This window comes from Hyla sarda, chromosome 10 (assembly GCF_029499605.1).
Source record: "Hyla sarda isolate aHylSar1 chromosome 10, aHylSar1.hap1, whole genome shotgun sequence".
NCBI classification, from domain to species: Eukaryota; Metazoa; Chordata; class Amphibia; order Anura; family Hylidae; genus Hyla; species Hyla sarda.
In genome coordinates, this window is record NC_079198.1 from 27,712,498 (window position 1) to 27,729,020 (window position 16,523).

The window sequence follows — 16,523 nt, forward strand, 5'->3', positions numbered from 1 at the left end:
GTCCCCCTCCATCTATCTCTGTGGGAGAGGCGAGAGATACATTGTTCGACTATCTCCTCCTTTACCATGGAAATACATGGACGGGGTATGTTGGCTGCCGCTTCGTGTGGAGGTGGACACGCTCTGTTCTCTTGCAGGAGATCACTGGTGTCCCAGCGGTTGGACCCCCCCTGCTATCTAAAACTTATGCCTTACCCTTTGGATAAGGCATGAGTTCTGTGCACGATAGTTTTCCTTTGGGCATGTTTACATATGCAGATTTTGCTGCAGATTTTTTTGCAGCGCATTTTGCAACCCACTGAAGTCTATGGGTAGCATAATAGGCACATTTGAATCTACCAGTAGACATTAATGGCATATCCACAGACAGGGACTGTCTTATCTTATAGGACAAAGGGTCCTCTGATTTGTAGGGTTCCCAAAGTTAGAAACCCTATTAGATGTTATTGGCACATCCCATGTGTAAAGTGGGAAAACCACTTCTCTCCAGTTCCCTAATATTCTTTAAGTTAAAGTTTCTTCAGTGGCACTTCCTTTCTAATGGTTTGCCTCATCGTACCAACTTTCTGTTGAACTTAGTCCAAACCAGCGATCAGTTAATCAACACCTGTCCGGCTTCTGAAACTTCTGAAGTGTGTGTGTGTGTGTGTGTGTAATGTTAGCCACACACTTCACAAGCATTTATAGTACAAATGAATGGTCAACCATGTAATATACAGATGGGCCAGTCGCTCTTATTAGCAGCTCTTCTCCCAGCTCCTCCCTGATAATGCATTTACATGTCGTTGTTGTGTGTACATATCCATATTCTATGGTATCATTTCTACAGGCTCTGTGCACTGATTATAAATCACTCTGTATAAATCATTAGTCCGACCACACATGGAGTATTATGTCCAATTTCGGGCACCTGTATATAAGAAATACATTGCTGAACTGAGGAGGGTGCAGAGGAGGACGTAAAAGATAATAATGTATGTGAGGATTACAGGACCAAGACAGGTTATAAAGCTTGGGGTTATTTAGTTTGGAGAAAAGACATCTTAGGAGCGATCTGATCCCAATATACAAATATATGAATGGACAGTATAGAGATCTTTCTAGAAGAGATGATCCAGCGCAGGTAGGTCGAATTCAGGATACTTTGATGCATGAAGAGATACAGGTACACAATGAACATGGGCAAAGGTGATGCGTTTCGGCCCTGCAAACGGACCTTAGTCATACAAACCTTTTGTATGACTAAGGCCTGTTTGCAGAGCCGAAACGCGTCACCTTTGCCCATGTTCATCGTGTACCTATGTCTCTTCATGCATCAAAGTATCCTGAATTGTACCTACCTGCGTTGGACCATCTCTTGTTTGCATTGCACCTAAGCGTAGCCCACGCCAGTCCGGGCGCTGCGGGCTTGGAGAGTGAGCTGGACTTTCTATTGTTCTACAGAGATCTTTCTAGTGATCTTTTTATATCTAGGCTGGTAGCCATGACAAGGGGACATCCTCTACGTCTAGAGGAAAGAAGGCTTCACCATCATCACAGACGGGGATTCTTTACTGTTAGAGCAGTGAGACTATGGAACTCTCTGCCACATGATGTGATGGCTGACTCCAGGGGCCGGAATATTTTTCTGGAAAAATATTATATTACAGTTATTGATACTAGATTGATGGGGATAGAACATTGATCCAGGGATTTATTCTGATGCCATATTGGATTCGGGAAGGATTTTTTTTCCCTCTGTAATGGGCAATTGTCATCAGCCTCATAGGGGTTTTTGCCTTCCTCTGAATTAACACAGTAGGGTCCGGATGAACTTAATGGACTCTTGTCTTTTACAACCGTAAAAACTTTTAAACTATACACCTTTGTGCTTTTTCTACAGTTGGGGGAGCATCCACAACACCTGGGGTTGTACCTATAAAACAACCTATTCCCCAACCACAGCTCCCTGTGGTGCCATCTCAGCTCCCAAGTGCCCCTGCTCACCAGCTGCCACAAGTCCAGGCTTCATACATGGTATGTGCTTATTTGTGGTGTAGCGTGTGTATGTATGCCTGTGTATTTTTGTGATTTATTTATTTATTTTAAATGTGCTGCAGTTCTGTGTCTGGTGACTGAAGTCCTTTAATTTGAAAAGTCTTACATGGTTACTAAATTTTCTGTTTCTTATGCTGACTGTGCTATTCAGTATTTCTATGCTGTCAGTTTTATTTATTGAGCATGTGCCACTCCTAGGTCAAACCCAATTCTGTTCACTAGTTTGGAGCAATTGATTGAATGCATTTCAAGCACAAAAGCGAACAGCCCATAATATTAGTTTGTTAGCTGCTTAAAGTGACTCTGGATATATTGTTATAGTGCTGGTGATCCTGATGAAAAAGAGGTATAACTCGCCAAGATCCGTGGTCCAGTTCCAGAGATCCAGGTTGTATTAAGGCACCATTGCTAATCCCCCCACGCAATGGAGGCAGAGCCGGTATACAGAACTTCCCTGCCTCTGTCCCCGTCTACTCTCATATGCCCGCCAATTGTGCGTTCACATGAGCGAAGGATCTATGAATATTTGAGGAGGACAGAGGCAGGGAAGATCTGTATACCAGCACCCGCCTACATTTTGCACAGGGGGGATTAGCTGTATACCGCCTGGATCTCCGACACTAGATCACCGATCGGGAAGAGTTCTACCTCTTCTTCTTTTTCTTCTTTTTTCTTTTTCTTCTTTTTCTTTTTCTTCTTCTTTTTTTTTATCAGATTCACCTGCATTACAATGCTAGTTATTGGATTTAGTGTGTGTAAACAAGGTGTCAGTTTCCCTTTTATGGTAATTTTAAGGTTATATAGTGCAGCATTCACAAATATAGAATTACATAGTGTCTCTTGTTTTTAACCTGTTTTGTTTGATTTGCTATATATGGGCCATATGCTCGGTTCCTTCTATACTTCCCTTTGGTATAGTCTACATGATGCTTCTGGCTTTGCAGAGACAGCACAGGCAGAGTCTGATCACTGCACTTGGCGAGTCCTGTCTAAGGGTAGTAAATGATAGATCAGTGACATATGACCTGTCACTTATAAAACTCCCCTCACTATTGTTGGCTTTCTCAGCTGCCTGCTGTGTTCTGAGAGTCCATTGTAATCCAGTATGACGCAGCTTCAGCCTGTGTCCTTCCATCTAATACGATTTCTTTCTGTCAACTCTTACAAGCAGGAGAGCAATGTGAGGCTGCACCTCGTAGGCCACAATAGCAAAGCATGTGAGTCCTGAGGTGGAGCCTCCTCTTCATATACATCATCAATCCCCATAAAATGCCTCTTTACCACAGCGTTTCCCAACCAGGGTGCCTCCAGATGTTGCATACCTACAACTCCCAGCATGCCTGGACAGCCTTTGGCAGCCTTGGCTATCCAGGAAAGCTGGAGGCACCCTGGTTGGGAAACACTGTTCAATGGACTAATCAACTATGTCACTGCTGTCCTGGTGGACTTTGAAATCTGTAGCGTTTTCATAATGGCACACAAAATGTTCCTGAGCATGTGAATGCGGTGTAAAATACTCCATTAATTGACATTAAATGGGCACTGTCAGATATAAAAACTTTTTATATGTTGTACATCTTGGCAAAACAATAGTTTTTCTAATATGCTTCTTTAAAAAATGTTCACATTTTATAAAAGAAAACTGCCTTTGAAAATCCTACCTATACCTCCTGGGACACTGAGTCCCACAGCAGCATGAGCGTCCAAGGGTCATGGACTTGAGATGGCTGATTGACAAGGCTGCAGAAACACTGCTGTAACACAGAGTTTTACCAATCTTGTGCCTCCAGATGTTGCAAAACTACAACTCTAAGCATGCCTGGACAGTCAAATGATGTCTGGGCATGCTGGGAGTTGTAGTTTTACAAAAGCTGTAGGGACACGGCTAAAGGCAAAAAAAAAGAAAAAAAGAGTCCTCCAAACACTGTACCTCCAACTATTCCAGAATGACAAGTCCCAGCATTACAGGTCTGGCAAGCAATGATACATATAGGAACAGATAGAAAATATATGCATAAAAAAAAAAAAAAACTACTGTACTTTTAGCACTAAACCTTTGCTCTAATTTAGGAAGATGTAAGTTATGTACTCACCATATTGTCTTTGGTAGAGTACAGGCAATCTCCAATAATCATTGTGTGTGCGTGTACAGCATAAAACCGGAGAGGAAAGGGTTACAGAGCAGAGCTGCCAGGCTCGCTCCGAGAGCAGTGAGTCAGCAGAGTGAGGGAGGGGGAGGAGTCATCAAAGTGCAGGCAAGAGAGGGACACGCCCCCTCCCTTTGGGAAGATGAGAAAGACATTGAGCAGCTGTAATATGCAATTTTTGGGTGAAATTTCAGTGATAGAGACCCGAAAATTATATGTACATGATCAGGATTACGCACGGAGTAACATATATAACAGTTTACACGCTTTACAGACGGTATGTCTTTGGCATCTGTCAGGATTTTGGAGCTGAACCTGACAGAAATGTCAGTATATGTAGACGACCTTATAAGACGCCAATTTGGAGTCGGTCTCACAAATAAGTTTATAAATGTGACCCTATTAATAATCTAAAATTAGATTATCCCTTTAAAATAGCAATACACCTCATAAGATGTTGCTTTGATTCTATGTGTTTGATCTGACATTAGACATCTATCTATTTAACATTGTCTGTATATGAATGTTTGGGACCATTCAGAAAATGTCCTTATAGTTTGGTCTGCCTCTGGAGTGTATTAAAGTCAACGCAATTTTTTTTATTCCTAATTATCTTTATTTTTCTCCTCACTTGCCTTACTGTGGTTGGTGTTACTCAGCATCCACTTGGCACTCTACACTATATTGAGGTATATGCATTAGATATTATTGCTTATATAGTGCTGTAGTATAGATTGTACTTCACATTTGCCCATACATACTGGTAGGTATCCTCTTATTGCGATGGGGCCTTGTTCAAGGGGTTACTCTGCTGCCCCAGCGTTCGGAACATTTTGTGATGTCACACCGCCCCCTCAATGCAAGTCTATGGGAGGGTGCGTGGCGGCCGCCACGCCCCCTCCCATAGGCTTGCATTGAGGGGGTGTGACGTCACATGGGGGCATGTCCCGTGACATCACAACCTCTGCCGCCCGCATCTAGCATTCTAAGCGAACACCAGGTGCTGAACAGATATCGCAGGAGTCCCAGCTGCAGGACCCCTGCGATCAGACATCTTCTCCCGTATCCTTTGGATAGGGGATAAGATGTCTAGGGGCGGAGTACCCCTTTAAAGGTAAACTGTCAGCTTTCTCCCTCCACACTTACAAGCGGTACTGGCTTGTAGTGCTGGGTACGCTGATCAGTTTGGTCCTTACTGTGCCCGGATCCGCCGCGCCGTACAGCCGTAATCTTCTATATTTCGACATATGCTAATGAGCTGCTAACTGGCACCGGCTAACTGGCACTCTGACGTCAGCGTTTCTGGCCGCAGCGCCGCCCAGCTCATCAATATTCCTCCCCTCCCTTTTCTCCCTGCTCTGTAATGAAGAGGGAGGGGAGGAATATTGATGAGCTGGGCGGCACTGCGGACAGAAACACTGACGTCAGAATGCCAGTTAGCCGGTGCCAGTTAGCACCTCATTAGCATATACCGAAAATAGAAGATTTTGGACGAACGGTGCGGCGGATCTGAGCACAATAAGCATCAAACTGATCAGCGTACCCCTCACTACAAGCCAGTACCGCTGGTTAGTGCGGGGGGGAGAAAGCTGACAGTTTTCCTTCAAGAAGTATTTTTAAGGGACTGCCCAGGCATACTCTCTAATTTGATCTGAAATCGGGCATGAAAAGACACAAATGCGCTCTGGGAGCTTACCGTATTTTTCGCCATATAAGATGCACTTTTTCTTTCCCAAAACTGGGGGGGAAAAGTTGGTGCGTCTTATACGGCGAATACACCCCTATCGCGGCGGTCCCTGCGGCCATCAATGGCCGGGACCCGCTGCTAATACAGGACATCACCGATCGCAGTGATGCCCTGTATTAACCCTTCAGACGCGGCGATCAAAGCTGACCGCCGCATCTGAAGGGAAAGTGACATTAACCCGACTGCTCTGTCGGGCTGTTCGGGACCTTCGGGGTGAAATCGCGGCGTCCCGAACAGCTTACAGGACACCGGGAGGGACCTTACCTGCCTCCTCGGTGTCTGCTCCGTGCTGGGATCCCCTGCATGGCGGCGCTCTCCTTCGTCGTCGTCGCGCAAGCTGTCCCGTCATCCAATAGGAGCGGCGTGCATAGCGACGTGATGACGGCGACGGAGAGCGTGGATCCCGGGGGAAGAAGACGTCCGGAGTGTCGGGGACACCACGGGGACACAGCGACAGCGATGGAGCGACATCCAGGGCAGCGGTGATGAGCGGTGACGGGTCCGGAGCGGCGGGGACAGGTGAGTACAACTTCCTATACTAGTGGTCTTCAACCTGCGGACCTCCAGATGTTGCAAAACTACAACTCCCAGCATGCCCGGACAGCCAACGGCTGTCCGGGCATGCTGGGAGCTGTAGTTTTGCAACATCTGGAGGTCCGCAGGTTGAAGATCACTGTTGGGTTCAGAATCTTTTTTTTCCAAAATTTTGCCCCTTTAAAATTGGGTGCGTCTTATAGGGCGAAAAATACGGTATGTTGCAGAGGCAGCTGTCTAGTATGTGGGATCTAAGCACAGTAATCGCTGAGGCTCCATCGACAGCCGACCCCTCAATGTGCAGTTACATTACTTTAAGTCTGATATCGGATCAAGGCTGGATTCACATGAATGTAATATGGCCACATTTTTGTGTCTTTATTACCGCTACAATGTCCTGGCTTGACAGTTCACATCATTAGAAACTCGGACACAATATGGATGCAACAATGTGGCTGTATTACCTGTGTGTGATGTAATAAAAATCATGTTACTTATATAGATTGAGGTTGTATGCCTTTTTTTTTATTTTATTTTTTTAGATCTCCTTTATTGTTGAGTAATGTTTGTATTCTGGGTTCCAGCTTGTGTAGTCTCTTTTTTTATTTTTTTTTTACTTTATATGCATTAGTATTATTGTTGTGTGTAGAGCTATCCTCAATAGTGTCTGTTTTCAGCCAATGTGTATTAATGGCTCAGCTAGGATCCACCACTGACCAGCACTAGGTACATTAGAATACTGTTATATATATATATATATATATATATATATATATATATATATATATATATATATATATATATATATATATATATATATATATCCCTGCCCTGCTACTGTATTGCTTTTAGACTGACGCCTCGATGTCTCTCAATGTGATGCCTTTTATTTTTATAGCATCCTTCTCAGACAAGCACGCTGACACCTGCACAGCTTGCTGCCCAGTCAGCAGTTGAAGCTGCCAAGATACAGAAGAGCAATATCCAGAATCGATGTAAGTATATTTTGCATTTCTCATGCGTTAAAGGGGTACTCCGCCCCTAGGCATCCAAAGCATAGGGGATAAGATGTCTGATTGTAGGGATCTCCCTGCTGCACCCGGCGTTTGTTTAGAACATCGGGTGCAGCGCAGAAGGCCCGTGACGTCACGGCCGCTCCTTTCTCGTGACATCACGGCCACGCCCCCTCAATGCAAGTCTATGGGAGGGGGCGTGACTGCCGTCACGCCCCCTTCCATAGACTTGCATTGAGGGGGCATGGACTTCACGAGCCTCCACCTCACATCGCCATTCATCCGGCACAAAGCAAAGTTCGCTCCGTGCACCGGATGCCTGGGGTGCCGCAGCCAAGATGGAGTCACTGGGTCAGACATTTTTGGATAGCGGATAAGATGTCTAGGGGCGGAGTACCCTTTTTAAGTGACTGACTACTGTTTAGAGTCAGGTACAATAACAATGATTGTCTGAGATCATGGATATTCCCAATATTATCTTGTTTATTTGATACATGAAAGGATCATTTCCCCTTTATGGTGTTCCACATCCTAAAGTACTCTGGATCAGAGCAATTATCTTGGTGTTTCATAGTTTATACGTTTTTTTAAATTTTTTTTTGTATTTTGTATTTTTTTTTTTGTATTCTGAGTTGGGGGTTCTATTCAGTTTCTTCTTCTTGTTTCAGTTCCTGGACTGGGAGCCATGCAGTCTACTCCAGCTGTTGGCCCACCATTTAACCAGCCACCAGCTCCCACAATGCCTCAAGGACAAGCATCCAAGATGGTTACCTCTGCAGCTTCTTTAATAACATCATCTCCTCAGCCAAGTTTAGTCTCTACAGTAACCACAGGGCCCGGACCTACTCAGGGAATGATGACACAACAGACTGCGCAACAGCAGCCAGTCCCACAGCCAATGGTATGTCAAGACTAATCCCTATGCATTTTAGGCAAAAGAAATTTACTAAACATCACTGCTCTTTCCAAAAACATTGATGAAATTGTCTTACAACATTTATCCCTTATTTTGCCTTAAAATGTAAAAACTAAAGTATTTCTTATGCTGGATTTAAAGTGGACCTATCATCACTTTTGTGCTGCCTTAAAGGGTTACTCCATGGAAAACATTTTTATTTAAAAAAAAATTTAAATCAACTGGTGCCAGAAAGTTACAGATTTGTAAATTACTTTTATAAAAAAAAAAAAAAATCTTAATCCTTCCTGTACTTTTTAAATGCTATATACTACAGAGGAAATGCTTTTCTTTTTGGATTTCTCTGATGTCACGACCACAGTGCTCTCTGCGGACCTCTGCTGTCCATTTTAGGAACTGTCCAGAGCAGGAGAAAATCCCCATAGCAAACATATGCTGGGCAGTTCCTAAAATGGACAGCAGAGGTCAGCAGAGAGCATTGTGGTCGTGACAGAAGAGAAATCCAAAAAGAAAAGCATTTCCTCTGTAGTATACAGCCCATAAAATGTATTGGAAGAATTAAGATTTTTTTTTAATAGAAGTAATTTAAAAAACAGTTAAACTTTCTGGCAGTCAGTGGGATAATCCCCATTGATAGATCACTTCCCATACCCAAACTGTATGACTCGATCAGTATGCCATTACAGCTTTTAACAGGGTTGTCACCAAAATATGAAGGACCTCCACGTCTTTCCAGTAATGCATTGATTTATCCTTTCCCCCATTATTTCAGTATAACTAGACAGACATGCCCTTTAATACATTAGAAGAATAGCTCACATATATATAAGTGACTCGGGTTCTCCAGAAGTGAATAAAACCACACAATAGAATTTTTTTTATTTAAAGACAAGTTAATCCTAGGACTTGAATGTATTGCTTGAGATAGATAGCACTATTGTTTTTTCTCGAGCGCTTCATTGGGGGACACAGGACCTTGGGTATATGCTGCTTGTCACTAGGAGGCTGACACTAGGCAGAAAACAAAAGAAGGCTGGCTCCTCCCGGCAGGATATACCCACCTACTGGCTCTGAGCATCTCAGTTTTAGCTTGGTGTCAGAGGAGGCTAGACGCAGCTCTTGAGCTCTCCAGACCTGCTCTTTCTTTTGTTTTTTTTCCTAGTATCAGGCTCAGTTAAGACTTTTTCTCCCTTTTTTGTTTTATTTAGCTTGGGGCGACAGGAGCATGGCGCTGCCTGATCCCCCACATACGAGCTAGGGGCACGGTGCATCACGGTTGGGCCGTTAACCCCTCCTCGCCAGCAGCCAGCGGCTGGTGGTGTACCTAGGGATCGGGTCCCTCATTCGCCCCTGTTCGCCATGGCGGCTAAAGGCAGGTGGCACCAGCTGGTCGAAGATGCCCGAAGACGACCCTCAGGTAAGTATGGAGGTCCCTTGTGGTAAGTATTACCCATCCCCCCCACTACCTTCTTTATCATGCCGGAGGTCTCTAATACTAATTCTGAGGTCAGAGGGGACAGTAGACCGGAGGGGGGTGCTTTATTACAGGGGCATTTATAACAGAGGTTACTCCTCTCTTTTCTCCTTCCTCCCCGCAGACCTTACCATGGCCGGCGGGGGGGGTTAACTTCATGGGGGTTAAACTCCCCCTGTTCTCAGCTGAGGGGTAGTTCCCCCGGCCCTTCGGTGTTAACCCGGCAGCCTGTGCGTCCTTGCACGGCCGCAACCTGCTTCCTCTGGGGCTCGGCGGGCTGTCTTCTTGCCGGGCCCCACTAGCCCCGAGGGGGGCCGAGCGCCCGGGCTACAGGCCTCCCCGCCCGCTCTCGGCGCCGCGAGCGCCACATTCTCTGCAGGTCCGGAGCTGCAGGCAGACCATTAATTTAGCCCGTGGCTCCGGCCTGCACTTGGCGCCGTGCATCGGCATATCTTTTTCCAGGTCCGGAGCTGCGGGCACTTCAATGATTGAGCCCGCGGCTCCGGCCTACACTTAGCTCCACCCACGTCTTCACGCCGGCATTGCTGCAGGCCCTCTTCACAGCCCCGCCCCCCTCGGCCTTTTCGGCCTCTCTACCTCTAGCGCACGCTCCTTCCTCCTCTCATCTAGGAGCGCGCGCGCAACACGGGGGGCTGGGTCCCTGGAGACACCCTATGGGATGACTTCGCGCCTGGTGCGCGCTGTGGGGGTCAGTTTCTCCTCCCCTTCCTCTGGTGGTGTGCTGCAGCAGGGAAGTTCAATGTGTCTCAGTGCTACCTCTGCCGGCATTTTGCTTCTTCGTCCCACTGAGACTCGGGCCCCGCTGCGGTTCCTCCAGCTGTTTCCAGGATCCTCCCCGGACACAGGCACCTGGGTGAGATTGCTCCTTGTCTGTGGATTGTCTGACCTACTAGTGCTTCCTAATGTCTGACCCCAGTACTGACTTCCCCAGAGCGCTCTCGGTCTCCTGGTGAGCTGCGACACTCTGATTCGGACCCCCCCTCTTACTCGGAGGTGACCCCCCGTATGTCAGATATGGTGGAGAGCCTGGTGTTGGCTGTCAGGGACACCTTCCACCTGCAGGACCCAGAAACTTCTGGGGCTACCCCCGAAGTCTCTTTCCGCCGAGCTCCTCGGACCCCCCAGGTTTTCAGCCCCCACGCGGAATTTGAAGAACTTTTGGAGGCGGCCTGGAAACATCCGTAGCGGCGCTTTTCTGGGTCTAAGACTGTCTAAGTCGACCACTTTACCGCTGGCTAATGCGGCCTCCTTTAAGGACGCTTCGGACAAACGGATAGAGAACCTAGAAAAATTTGCCTTTGAGGCGGCAAGATCGATCTTGTTCCCGGCCTTTGCCTCCACCTGGGTGTCCAAAGCCCTGGCGGTTTGGGCAGGTGAACTACGCCACGGCATCTTGGCGGGGACTTCCTTCAGCGATATGGCGGCTTTGGCACAGCAAGTCGCACACCCTGGTGAATACCTCTGTTGGGCTTCCCTGGAGTCGGCCCGCTGCGCTGCCTTGGCCTCGGTCAACTTGGTGGCCCTCAGGCGCTCCATGTGGCTTAAGGCTTGGAATGCCGATGTGGCCTCTAAGCGCTCTCTCACTGAACTCCCGTTTCAGGGGTCTCGATTGTTCGGTAAGCGCCTTGACGAAATCATCTCGGAGGCCACGGGGGGGGAAAAGTTCTCTCTTGCCCCAAAATAGGCCACGCCGTTCAGGTACGCGGCGGGGAACTCCTTCCTTTCGCCCCTCCCGTTTCTCAGGCCGCACGGATAGGATACAGGCCTCTCAGGACAAGAGGGCTCCATCGTTCAAGTCTCGGCCCTCTTGGAAGTCGGGCCCTCATTCTCACCGTCCCCCTCCCAAGTCGGGGACCCGCAAGCCCTCCTCGGCATGAGGGTGCGCCCCCATCCGAGTTTTCTCCTTGAGTGGGAGGTCGTCTGTCCCTCTTTTCGGACATTTGGCTAGCTGATGTCCAGGATTCCTGGGTTCAGGAGGTAGTTTCCCAGGGTTATCGCATAGAGTTCGCTTCTATGCCCCGGGATCGTTTTTTTCCGGTCCCGCCCTCCTCCGTCTCCAGCTCTGGCTGCAGCCTTTCAGGTGGCCCTCCGCAACCTTCTTTCCCAAGGTGTGATTGTCCCAGTCCCTCCTCGGGACCGCTTCTCGGGGTTCTACTTGAACCTCTTCGTGGTCCCCAAGAAGGACAGCTCGGTTCGTCTGATCCTCGACCTCAAACTCCTGAACCAACACTTGCGCCTCAGGCATTTTCGGATGGAGTCTCTGAGGTCAATTGTGGCTTCAATGGATCAAGGGGAGTTCCACTCCTCCGTGGACATCCGGGATGCTTACCTACACATTCCGATTTTCCTTGCCCACCACCACTTCCTCAGGTTCGCTTTCCCCGAGGGTCATTTCCAGTTTGTCGCCCCCAACCTTTCGGGCTAGCTACTGTGCCCCGTGTCTTTACCGTTGGCGGCAGTGGTGGCTCTTCTTCACTCTCGGGGCATTTCGGTTCTACCGTAACTGGACGACCTTCTCATCAAGGCGCCCTCCTTGGAGCAGAATCGGGCCAGCCTCAGCATCACCCTCCAGACCCTCTCCAGGTTCGGTTGGATTGTCAACCACGAAAAGTCACATCTGTCCCCGTCCCAGTCCCTGGTTTTTCTGGGGCTCCACCTCGACACAGCGGCTGCTCGTGTCTCCCTACCGAAAGACAAACTCCAGGAGCTCCTGTCGGGGGTCCGCTCCCTTCGGGCGCCGGGCCCTCTTCCCATCCGCACCTGCATGTCCGTTCTGGGGAAGATGGTGTCCGCCATGGAGGCGGTACTCTTTGCTCAATTTCACTGCCGTCCTCTCCAATGGGCCATCCTGTCCCGGTGGGACAAGTCCCCATTGTCTCTCCACCACCGGGTCCGGCTCTCTCCCCAGGTACGCCTCTCCCTCCTTTGGTGGCTTCGGTCCCCTCTTCCCCGAGGGGGTCGTTCCTTCCTGCCTCTCACTTGGCATGTCCTAACCACGGACGCCAGCCTCCTCAGCTGGGGAGGGGTCTTCCGGGACCAGACTGTCCAGGGTTGCTGGAAGGCGTCAGAGGCCAAGCTCTCCATCAATGTTCTGGAGCTTCGGGCGATCCTCCTGTGCCTTTGGCACTGGACCTGCCTTCTCCGGGGCCTCCAAGTCCGGGTGCAAACGGACAACGCCACGGCCGTGGCATACATCAATCGCCAGGGGGGCACCCGGAAGTCTCAAAGATCCTCAGGTGGGCGGAACTTCAGGTTCCGGCCCTCTCGGCCGTATACATTCCCGGCACCGAGAACTGGGAGGCCGACTTCTTAAGTCGCGCCACCACGGATCCGGGCGAATGGTCTCTCCACCCCGAGGTCTTCGATTAGATTTGCCGTCGGTGGGGAACGCCGGACGTGGACCTGTTCGCGTCCCGTCAGAACAGGAAGGTCCCTCTTTTCGTGTCCAGGTCTTGGGATCCCCTGGCGCTCGCAGCAGACGCCTTGGTGGTCCCCTGGACCTCCTTCGCCCTTCCCTACCTCTTTCCTCCTCTTCCGCTCCATCCCCGGGTCGTTCGGAAGCTCAAGGCGGAGGGGGTCTTGGCCATTCTGGTGGCTCCAGACTGGCTCCGTCGCGTGTGCTACGCAGACGTGGTCAGCCTCGTGGCAGACGTCCCCTTCCGGACCGTCCCGACCTTCTTTCCCAGGGACCCCTCTGCCACCCCAATTCACTTCCGCTGCGTTTGATGGCGTGGCGGTTGAGACCGCGGTTTTGAGGGCTTTGGGGTTTTCCTCCTGTGTTATCTGGACTATGCTCCGTGCTCGTAAGCCCTCTTCCTCCAGGATTTACCACCGCACCTGGCGGGCGTATTTCCATTGGTGTGAGGCCCGTTCACTTTCTCCCACTTCCTTCTCCCTGCCTAATCTCCTGTCCTTCCTTCAGTCCGAATTGGAGACACACCTTGCCCTAAGTTCCCTTAAGGAGCAGGTTTCGGCCCTGTCGGTCCTCTTTCAACGCCCTCTAGCGTCTGACCTTCATATTCGCACCTTTTTGCAAGGTGTGGCCCACGAGATCCCTCCTCTTCGGTCCCCCACTGCACCTTGGGACCTTAACCTTGTCTTGGATGCCCTTCAGGGCACTCCGTTTGAGCCTCTGGCTCAGGTTTCGCTCCGTCTTCCCTCCTGGAAGGTGGCTTTATGGTCGCAGTTACTTCTCTGCGCCGGGTTTCGTACGTGGCCGCCCTCTCCTGCCGTTCCCCCTTTCTGGTTCTTCACCAGGACAAGGTGGTTCTTCGGCCGGTGCCCTCCTTCCAGCCTAAGGTGGTGTCTGCCTTCCACCTGAACGAGGACATCGTTTTGCCCTCCTTCTGTCCATCTCCCTCCCATCCGAGAGAGCGCCGCCTTCACGAGTTGGACTTGGTCCGGGCGGTGCGGACTTACTTGTCGGTCACCTCTTCCTTTCGGCGTAGTGACTCCCTGTTTGTGCTCCCTGATGGGAGGCGCAAGGGGCTCCCGGCTTCGAAGTCCACGATCTCCCGGTGGATCCATTTCAGAGGCGTACCGCTGCAAGGGTCAGGTGCCTCCTTTCCGCGTGACTGCTCACTCCACCCGAGCGGTGGGGGCCTCCTGGGCGGTCTGTCATGGGGCCTCGGCCCTGCAGGTGTGCAAGGCAGCGACTTGGTCGTCCCTGCATACCTTTACCAAGGTTTACAGGGTTCATACTTTTGCGTCCTCCGATGCAGGCCGCAAGGTTTTGCAGGCAGCAGTTCGAGACTCCGCCTGAACCTTCTTCTGTTGGGGTTGGTTTTCCCTCCCCAGGGACTGCTTTTGGACGTCCCATGGTCCTGTGTCCCCCAATGAAGCGCTCGAGAAAAGTAGAATTTTGTACTTACCGTAAATTCTCTTTCTCTGAGCTTCTATTGGGGGAAACAGTACACACCCATTGTTTTGTTTGGGGCCAGCGAGTTTCCGCCTTTCCGGGGCAGGGGTGTTCCCCTTTTTTGGTCGGTTTTCCCCTTTCTGGGTGTTTGGTTTCGACTGTTTGTTTTTTCCGGGTTGCCTCTCCTTCTGCTTTGGGACTAAAACTGAGTTGCTCAGAGCCAGTAGGCGGGTATATCCTGCCGGGAGGAGCCAGCCTTCTTTTGTTTTCTGCCTAGTGTCAGCCTCCTAGTGGCAAGCAGCATATACCCATGGTCCTGTGTCCCCCCCCCCCCAATAGAAGCTCAGAGAAAGAGAATTTACGGTAAGTACAAAATTCTACTTTTTTTATACATTTCCCCAATTAATGATATCAGGTAAAATAATGAAGACCTCTGTTTACTGACAGCCTGGTACAGGAGCACCACCCGGTGTAGCATCTCAACAATCCACCGCGCCCCAGATTGGGACAGCACAGCTACCCAATACACAGCAGTCTGTCGCCAACAAAATGCTTGCCTGGAGCGGTGTGCTGGAGTGGCAAGAAGTGAGTTATGCCCTATAATATAGTAATAAAGTGCCATTATTTCTTTCCAGTGAATTGTTTGGTATAAATTTACTATTTTGTTTTTCATGTAGAAGCCTAAGCCCCCATCTGTGGATACCAATGCCAAGCTAACACGTTCCCTTCCATGCCAAGTGTATGTCAACCCCGGAGAAAATCTGTAAGTGTCTAGAGGGCATCCTTTCAATAGCTGGACTGGAATTATAGTGTCTAGTCCAGCTTCGGGTAGCTTCTGACTTGTCACATTGGTGGGTATGTGGGTGCAGGGACCCCCTACCAATCTGTAGAAAGGCATTGTCTTCAATTACCACTGACCTTTCTCAACCTTTAGATAGGTCAGAGACTCCTTTAAAGAAGAAGCTTAAATGGAGAAGAGAGCTCTATGTATTAGTTTATACAGAGCTGGAAGTCTCTGGGTAAAGCTTCTGCAAATAGATATAGAGCAGGATACGACCTCAAAGAAGGGGGTATTGGAGTGTTGCCTTCTCCTACATAGCCCAATAACGTGCAGCCGTGTATTATTGCCTGTGGTGTTGTTATCTGAGATTAGAAAAATCGGCTTTTGTCTGGTTTTAAATTTACGAGAATTGGGCTGAGGCAATAGTAGATACATTCTTTATTCAAGAGTGGCACTATTTATGGGGGGGGAATCTGACTCTTTATTTCTAATCAGAGACGGGCGGTATGGCCAATTATGTGTATCGCTGTATTTTTGTAATTTATGCCAGTTCCACGGTATATAACGGTATCCCCCCCCCGTCCCCCATTATTAGCCCAGTGCTGCGCTGTCCCCATCGGGGTACTACTCACATCACCCGCAAGCACTGCTCTCCTCGTCCTCCTGTTTGTTGCGACCGCTGGCGCTGACACTCTATACTGTATCCCTATGCCCGGGCTGCAAAAGGTCAACAAAAATCAACTTTAACGCATGTTCCTACATTGACCTTACGCTCTTCCTGGGGACGTGAATGTCGGACAGCCGTCAGCCTATCACCAGCCGCAGCGATGTTCCGCCTCGGCTGGTGATAGGCTGAGCCCACTGTCATGTAAGAAGCCGGCTTCTTACATGACAGTGCGCTCAACCTATCACTGGCCGAGGCGGAACATCGCTGCGGCCGGTGATAGGCTGACGGCTTTCCGACATTCCATTCCCTGGGAAGCTGGTCCGGACCA

At 49.3% G+C, this 16,523-nt stretch overlaps 1 protein-coding gene across 4 annotated transcripts in view; it reads left to right on the top strand.

Moving 5' to 3' along the window:
- MED25 (mediator complex subunit 25) overlaps positions 1–16,523 on the top strand; it is a 53,853-nt gene that overhangs the window by 7,863 nt on the left and 29,467 nt on the right. For 3 of the 4 annotated variants that reach the window (XM_056541911.1, XM_056541914.1, XM_056541912.1), the window contains exons 8-12: positions 1,883–2,016; positions 7,364–7,460; positions 8,147–8,379; positions 15,195–15,332; positions 15,425–15,510. In XM_056541911.1, the coding sequence (XP_056397886.1) occupies positions 1,883–2,016; positions 7,364–7,460; positions 8,147–8,379; positions 15,195–15,332; positions 15,425–15,510 (688 nt within the window). The remainder of the gene's footprint in view (positions 1–1,882; positions 2,017–7,363; positions 7,461–8,146; positions 8,380–15,194; positions 15,333–15,424; positions 15,511–16,523) is intronic. The other variant, XM_056541913.1, reaches the window with a different exon arrangement.